Consider the following 8,309-nt stretch of genomic DNA (forward strand, 5'->3'; position numbering starts at 1 on the left):
TTTGGGCTTCTAGAATGCCCATCATGCTCTTGAGAATTTTAATAAATGCTCGATCTGGTCATTTTTCTTAGGATGTAAGAGTTGAACTGATAGTTCACTTCAACTCCATCCCTCATGTGCCTCATGTAGGCCTGGAAGACGTTCTTTTTGAAAAATGTTTTGGGTAGAGACCCCTATTAGGACACTGGTCAACCAGAATTAGCCATGCTTCGCATGGACACTGCCTTAGGCTACCTGGTAGCACTGTTCTCCACAACAACTATGTACTTATTACCTGATGTAGAAGAAATCCGATGGACTGGCAATGTGCAGACCCACCCTCGCAAATGGAACCCTCACCACAGGCAGTGGAACCAGGAGATCTATTTTATGTCCATCTGGCATAGGCAGAATGTTATCACATACATGCTCATACTGGAACCGTAGAAGTCTGGGAAGAGTCTTTCCTTGACCCTCTTGACCCCGATGTACCCTGCAAGAGGGACCATGTACAAGTGTTTACCAGACCTTGGAACTTCCAGGGCAGCTTAATTCCATAAGGAGGCTGCATAGGGCAACCCCCATACAGAGTTCTTAGTTGCAGATGTTATGAGCCAGGGTTTGGTGCTTTACTGAAAAGGTCTTGCTGAAATGTAGCTTGTATTTTTTGATGTTGCAGGAGGCTCTTTGTTGTATTTTGGAGGTGTAAGGATAGAAGTTTTTTTTTTCTATGCAGCATTGACGTTGGCTTAGCGAGAACTCCTTGTGGGGAAGTAATTTGAATAAATAACGTGTATCTCACCAGATCATTTCGTGCAGTGAGGAATGTTTAAACTATGTGTTCGCTTTCGTTTCAGCACACGCAGCCAAAGATGGATGTCTTATGAATCTGGAGACAATGCATTGTGAAATGTGCAATGAAATTACAGAATCTGGATGGAGAGAGTTCTTTCAAACCTTGGACAATCTGCCTTGTTTAAAAGCGCTGAATATTGCCAAAAGCGCCCACCATCTAACCAAGGCTCATGCAACCACAATGACAGCATTTGTCCGATGCATCTCCAGACTTCCCAGCATCACAGAGGTCATTACTTATGGGTTACTGTTCGACGAAGAAGATGTAGCAATGTTCAATTCCATGAAAGAGCGGCACCCCCAGGCAAAGAATCTGACACTGTTCTGGAAGTTTAACTTGTAGAGGAACAGAAAAAGCAGTAGAGTGAAGGACTGTTGTGAGTTTCCCATTTTTCGGTCTCTCCTGCCTGACAGCGCAGACCTTGCAAGGCAGGCCTTGCCTTCCCATTCTTATGTTTGTCCCTCCCATGGAGCATAACCTTTTTATCATCCATTTGACGGATTGCTTATAAATTTCCACTACTCACGTTTAGTGAACTATATATTTTCCTTCCTGTACTTTCTGTGTGCTGCTTTACCTTAGCAACCACCCTCATGCACTGTGTTACTCTCATCCTCAAACTAGTCTGCTGCATGCCTCTCTCCATCGACTTTGATTTTAGAAAAAAATGTTTTCTGCTCCTCCGCTATGCCCTATTTCCCCATTGCTTCATTATGCACATTTGCACCCTGAACTATTAGAGCGTTATCTACAACAAAGTAACGCAGTGCGATGCCACAAGCCATTTGGAAGTAAAGAGATGTGTCATATCTATAACGATAGGATGGATCCCTGTGCTCTCCCCTGCGCTGGCGCTCAATGGGCTGCAATGCGCCAATGCAGGCACCCTGGCACCATGGTGCAAGAGTGCCTGCATTATAGAGATGATTGTTTTTGTGCAGGAAGGGAGACCTTCCTGCACAGAAACAATCACAAGAGGTGATTTCCCCTTTCTATGTGTGCTGCAAAATGCAGCACATAGAAAGAGCAAAAAACGAGGAGAAATTAAATCATTTCTCCCCGTTGCGCCTCTCTATGCCTGCCATGGGGAGGTAAACCTGGAAATGGGGCAGATGCCATGGGTGTTGTGTGGGAATACACGCAGAAACACCCATGGCATTCTCCTTTCACGTAAAGTGCTGCGTGCAAAGGGGCCATATTTACAGGGACATGAAAGGCCATGCAGGGTGGCTTCATGTGTCCCTATGGGGCAGCAAAATGCACTGTCGGTGCATCATAAAAAGTGACGCACCGGTGGAGCAAGGGGCTTGTAAATAAGCCTCTTAGTCTTTTACCCGTGGGACACTCCTAGGAGTACCTGTGTGCTCTATAAAACCTATACATTCATTTATTCATCTCTTGTCCCCCCTCCTTCCCACTATATGTGCAACTGTTCACCCATTTATTGTGTGTGTTTGCAACATTCTGCCCGGTAAACTTACATATACACTCCATACATATTTCACTCCATTGCTGCTGGCAGAAAGAAGCTACTTAGGTAAAAGTTCTGGTCTTGCACCTGCCAAGAGCTTGCAGAATAAGTGTGATAATACTACAATGAACCTCGATGCACTCTTGCACCGCCCCTTAGATTCAGCACTCAACATATCCCGCATCATGCCCAACAATAGAGGAGTTGGCCTAACGGCTAGGGCGCTCAACCTCGGACCTGGGTTCGAGTCTCGGTAATGATGCTGAACATCCTGTGATTCTGGGCAAATCACTTAATCTCCCCGTGCCTAACAAAGAATGAATGTGTGTCATAATGTAACGTAACTAGTGCTATGTAAAGCGCTCTGATACCTGATTGGATTCGGGTCAAGTTCGCGCTATATAAAACTCTGCAAAAAAAGTAGTGAAAACCTATTGTAAACTACAATCGATGTACAACCCACCCATTGCTTACCATTCATTGTTTGTCTGTATTAGCACTCTCATTTGCTTGCTTCTTATTCAATGGCTTGCCTTCATCTTCTTGTGTTTGTTGCTTCCCTGGATCGCAGTCTCGTTCTGATTCTTGTGATTGGCTGACTGGTATCCTTCCACTAGGTAACTACTTTTTCCTGTTTCATTTAGCACTCAATGATAGTGCTTGTGTTTTCTACCTGTCTTCCTTGAGTGCTGCTTCCCCTCCTCATAGATCTACCCCCTTCATCCAATGCTGTATTGTTCCTCACCCCTCCAAGTTTGTGAGTTAAAGCACAGCAGCAAGGTTAAGGCTGAAAACTAGACATAAAAGATTGTATTATCTCCTGCGTTTTACATGTTCCATGAAAACACAAGCTTTGTCACACACAGACTTGTTTGGCGCTGTCAGAAGGGCCATCTGTTGTTATCTGAGGCAAAAGGTGTACATGGCATGGCACTTCTCTTGGAAGCCCATAAATCTACTCCTTGGGCTTCTGAAGATGACCAAACACCTGAATCCTGAGGAAGGTAGATTAGGGCTTTGCACGTTTTTTCTTTTACATTCTCACACTTCCTTTATTTTTTTTATTATGTTCAGAGTTTGCTATGGGAAAAATATGTAAAAAATAATTTGGAAAGATTGAAAAACACCCACTCATTTATGCCCTGCCCACCATGATCATTTGTTTTCCTATGGCTCTGCTCTCCATCTTCTTTGCCTGTAGTTGTGAGTCAGACTTCGGGGACATAGAGAAAAGTGCAAATTGTATCATTTTTCTTCAGGCACAATTTCAGAAACGCTGACGCTCCAACTTTGATAGCGCTTTTGCGGTGCATAACGTAGTGGTGTGCACTACAACAGCTCTAGAATTGCACTGCAGAAGTTATACACAACATTTGTGTTGCCATTAATGTCCCAGCAGAGCAGGAAGTCCTGGATAGATAATGGTCAATTACCTGGCACTGCACCTGCCTTCTGGCGACAGTACCAATTACATCCCTCTGCTGCATTGCAAGACGAAGAGCGCATGTGATGAGAGTGAAGCAAGTACAAAGAAATGCTTTCTACATCATGAAAACTCAGCAACACTGCCCACAGCTCTGCGCCAATCCACTGTCTGCAGCCAAACCCCTTCTGTGTGCACCTATGAAAGTGTCCAGCGGGGGCTTTGCCACAAGGCCTGCGCTCTGCCCAGGCCCTGCGCCCAATCCCGCTGTGAGCAGCCAAACTTCTGCTGTGGGTGGCCTACCCCCACACTGCTGGCAGACAACCATCCTCCCTCCTGCAGTGGATGGCCTTTGGATGTGCACAGTAGGGAGGTAGGGTTCAAGGCCTGTACCCAACCCCCATGGAAAGACTACTCCAGGCAGGCTGATCCACCAAGCGGAGGCAAAGAAAAGTGGAAGGTCCCTAAATTTTGATCCCCATGCAAAATCCCATAGGAATCCTTGTTCTGCAGTACTGAAAAAGTGGCTGAACAGAATAGCACCAAAGTTGTCAGAAAGTTAGAACTGCGCAGTAAGGAGAATGGGCGGCCACAGCGGTGTTTGGTGCAAGGTCTGGCCAGAGGCCAGGCCCTGTGGCCAGTCCACTGTCTCGCAGGGCCGAAGGCAGTGTGCAGCAGGGGGTTGGATGGCTGCGACAGGGTTAACCAGGACCTGCAACCTACCCCTATTGGACATGTCCAAAGTCTGTGCACAGTAGGGATTTGGCTGGTCATGGTGTATTTGCAGCAATGCCTGGTCAGAGGCCAGGTTCTGCGGTCAACCTTTTACTATGTACGGCCAAAGGTCATGCACAGCATTGGCAGTAGGTCGTCTGAGGGGCGGGTGTATGTTAAAGTTGAAAGGAAAGATTAAAGTGACTGTATGGTTTGGTATGGTAATAAGATCTTAGCTTGTGCTGAAAAACCCAGAAATTCACTGAAAAACACAGAGGTTAAAGTGACATTACAGGTAGAAGAGATAAAAACGAATCTTTAAAAATCCCCAAAACACTGAAATTCACCAGTCATAATTTGTTAAGCGAACTATAACTAGCGCCTCGCCATGCTCTACTTATTACCTCCCTCATGACATATTAGATGACATAATTGATGACATCTCTAATGACATCATTGTTGATATCCTGTCAGTAATTGTGACTGGGACCTATTAAGTTTGCGGGCATGAAGTAATTCAATACGCTAAACCAGTGGCCAATTTTCTATCACCAATCACGTGTTAATGGACATGGCTTTCAATCAAATGCTGGGCACATAGGCCCACATTATGAGTGGCCCTGCCTTTTCCGATCCCTGGTATCAGAATTTTCAAGTTTTGTGGTAGTTACCACATGCCTCGCAATGTTCCTCAGGTACATTTTGGCAGGTAAGACCTACCAAATTTTACAGAGGGAAAATGCCAGTAAATTCTTGTACATGTGTATTTTGGTGCACAAAGCACAGCAATTTGTCTGTTATGCCCCATTTTAAAGGGTACAGCTTGTAATAGGTGATAATTATCACCCCTTTCAGAATCCAGTCCCTGTGGAATCGAATTATAAAAAGTGTGATAATAATTGCCTTCCCGGTCGAACCACTCCTGATGAGGGACATACCATATATATCAAGTCACTCACATTTGGTGAATGTTACTATCTTTTTGCTGATATTCGCTCGCCTTTCAAACAAAATGCCTCTATAGTCCATTAATGGGGTCTCTGACTTTTTAAACCTTGGACAACTTACAGAAAAAGTTTGTTCTCTATGCACCTTAACTGTACTATAATCTTAAAGGCTTCACATCCATTTTAATTAAGAGGGTTAACGAGTATGCCTTTGCGACTGAAAAGACACCTTTTTCCAGTCCCTATGGAAAACCCACCGTAAAATAGACTACACACATTCCAGAGATGGACAAATGTCAATCAACTTTAGAGACATGCTCACAACCACAAAGTGAGATAAATCTCCTCTAAGTGGGACCCCCCCCATTCTACATTATTCAACTATCTCCAATGCCTCAAAATCTTCGGTGAAGTCCTGAAATAGACAGCTGAGCAGTGTGCCAGGGCCGGTTTCTGTTCCCAGTCCGGCCCTGACCTTCAAACATACCTCTGTAACCCACATCAGGTGTGCTCAGCCTTTACCTTGTTCAACATAGAGTAATACTTGAACCCCAAACTGTGGTCATTTGCAAATGGTGCACCATGTAACTTTCAATATGGACATCCACACTTGCCTTCCGGACTTAAGCTACTTCCATGCAGTGTCCTGCACTTGTTCACATAGTAGCTCTATGCTGTATATCACTATGGTGTTATCAGTGATGTCTTCAATTATGTAATTTAACATATCTTCAGTGTTGTAACATGTGAGGCGATAAGCAGTGCATGATGTGGCAGAAGTTCTAATTAGCTAAGTAAAGCATATCTAGGGAATTTCTGTGTTTCTTTGGTTTTTGAACATTTGTTTTGTGTTATTTCAGCACTTCACTATAATATCACTTTAACCTTTGTTTTTTCAGTACACACACACACTCTATATGTAGTGTATATGCAAATTCTCAATGTGATATGGTATTTACTACCACTGTTGTATGTGGTCAGGGGTCATGACCAACGACAGGAGAATATTTTAGAGGTAGATATTTTATACAAAGACCAGTGTGCTAATATTGGGCCCGATTCACAGAATTAACTTAAGACAAAATCCTAAACTTACTACTTTTGGTATTCACAGAAGTTAGGATTTTGTCTTAAGTTTGTCTTAAGACAAACATAAGACAGACTTAAGACAGTCTTAAGACAGACTTAAGACAGTCTTAAGACAGACTTAAGACAAACTTAAGACAGACTTAAGACAGACTTAAGACAGACTTAAGTTAGGATTTTGTCTTAAATTTGTCTTAAGTCTGTCTTAAGTCTGTCTTAAGTTTGTCTTAAGTTTGTCTTAAGACTGTCTTAAGTCTGTCTTAAGTTTGTCTTAAGACAAACTTAAGACAAAATCCTAACTTCTGTGAATACCCAAAGTAGTAAGTTTAGGATTTTGTCTTACATTAGTTCTGTGAATCGGCCCCCTGGATTATAGGAACCCTGCTGAAAATATTGGGGATGCCTCTATGATAGGGGAAAGAGGAAATAATGAGTGCTAAAAATAATTGGCGAGAATGAAATGTCACCCGACAGTCTTACATACTTCTCACAGAAGCCTGATTGTCCTCACCACTGTGGCAACATGTAATGTAGCCTCCACACACAAAAACCGAGGTGCTCGCGTCAATGGTGAGAAGCGCCATATGTTTGGGTACAGCATATCTGCATTTTTTTTTTAACTGCACTAAGGTATTTGATAGAGTGGAATAGATATTGCTTAGGAAGTAAACTAATAGCTATGGCTTTACCAATCTTAATAATCACTATGTGTAGAGTGACAGTTGTGCTCTGATGAAAACAAATATCCTGATTCGGTATTTTAGTATGGTTAGGCCAGTGTTATGCTATTGGGCTGAGCTATGGCTGCCTGACCTCCCAAGAGAGTTAGATATAATTGAATGTAAAATCTGGAAGAGTCTGTTACCAGTACGGAACTCTGCCCCATACATCTCTTAGGGCTTTAACTCAGTGGTCACTTTCATGCAGTTTTTTATTTTTTGCACTAAGCCAGGCTCAGTGAGATTTGTTGTCAGTTAGGGTTGGTCTAAATATTGACAAACATTCTCAAATGATAATCAATTTTGTACTGTAGGGGTGGAGAAGTTGGGCATCAATGCAGATTATGCTAACCTCAGTAACACATTGGCAGAATTTAAAATGCACTTAAGAAATTGGTGTGCAAGATATCACGTATGGCTGATTTGGGTAGCGTGGGTAGCATAAAACTCTTTAAACCATTAATTCATATTGCAAATATTTTAAGGTGATAGAACAATCAAACACGATGCACCATATTAAAGATTCCACTGCTAATTAAAACATTTTTGAAAATAAGATTAAAATCATAAATACAACACTTAGCTTTGTGGTGGAGATCTTAAATCCTTTGATCAAATATTTCTGGCCTGTGTGTGCTTTGACAACAACGGGGAAAGCACCTTTCTTTATACCACATTTAACTGTTGTAAAGATCTCTAATCGTGAGCAATTAATGTATATGAAGATGAATTCGAAGGAGTTGCATTGATAATATATAATACATTTTGAAATAATGCTAATTTATTATGATGCGTTGTAATCATTCTTTTTATGATTTATTATCTGGATGGTAATTATCCAACAAAAATCTCTGATTTAATAATAATAAAAACTGCTTTCAATCAAAGTTTTATTTGTCCTTTATAGAGACGGTTAATCAATAAAACATGCATCTTATTTTGTACAGCATCAGGGAGCAAACAAGTGTTACACGGTTAACAATCTCCCTTGTGGAGGTAAAGGCTTGCAGTGGTAAAATCTGCACTCTAAATTGTATTCAGAAGGTCTGCTCATATGTTGAAAACCATCGGGCCGTCTCAACCATGAATACACTCCGCCAGTGGCCCGATGGAG

At 42.3% G+C, this 8,309-nt stretch overlaps 1 protein-coding gene across 2 annotated transcripts in view; it reads left to right on the top strand.

The window, feature by feature from the left end:
* The window catches only part of LOC146865549 (baculoviral IAP repeat-containing protein 1-like), an 851,823-nt gene extending 843,741 nt beyond the window's left edge, over positions 1-8,082 (top strand). The window contains exon 16 of one of the 2 annotated variants that reach the window (XM_085632363.1): positions 837-8,082. In XM_085632363.1, coding sequence (XP_085488489.1) covers positions 837-1,177 — 341 coding nt within the window. In that variant the 3' untranslated portion in view covers positions 1,178-8,082. The remainder of the gene's footprint in view (positions 1-836) is intronic. The other variant, XM_085632364.1, reaches the window with a different exon arrangement.
* The last annotated feature ends 227 nt before the right edge of the window (positions 8,083-8,309 follow it).

This window comes from Triturus cristatus, chromosome 2_1 (assembly GCF_964204655.1).
Source record: "Triturus cristatus chromosome 2_1, aTriCri1.1, whole genome shotgun sequence".
Taxonomy (NCBI): Eukaryota; Metazoa; Chordata; class Amphibia; order Caudata; family Salamandridae; genus Triturus; species Triturus cristatus.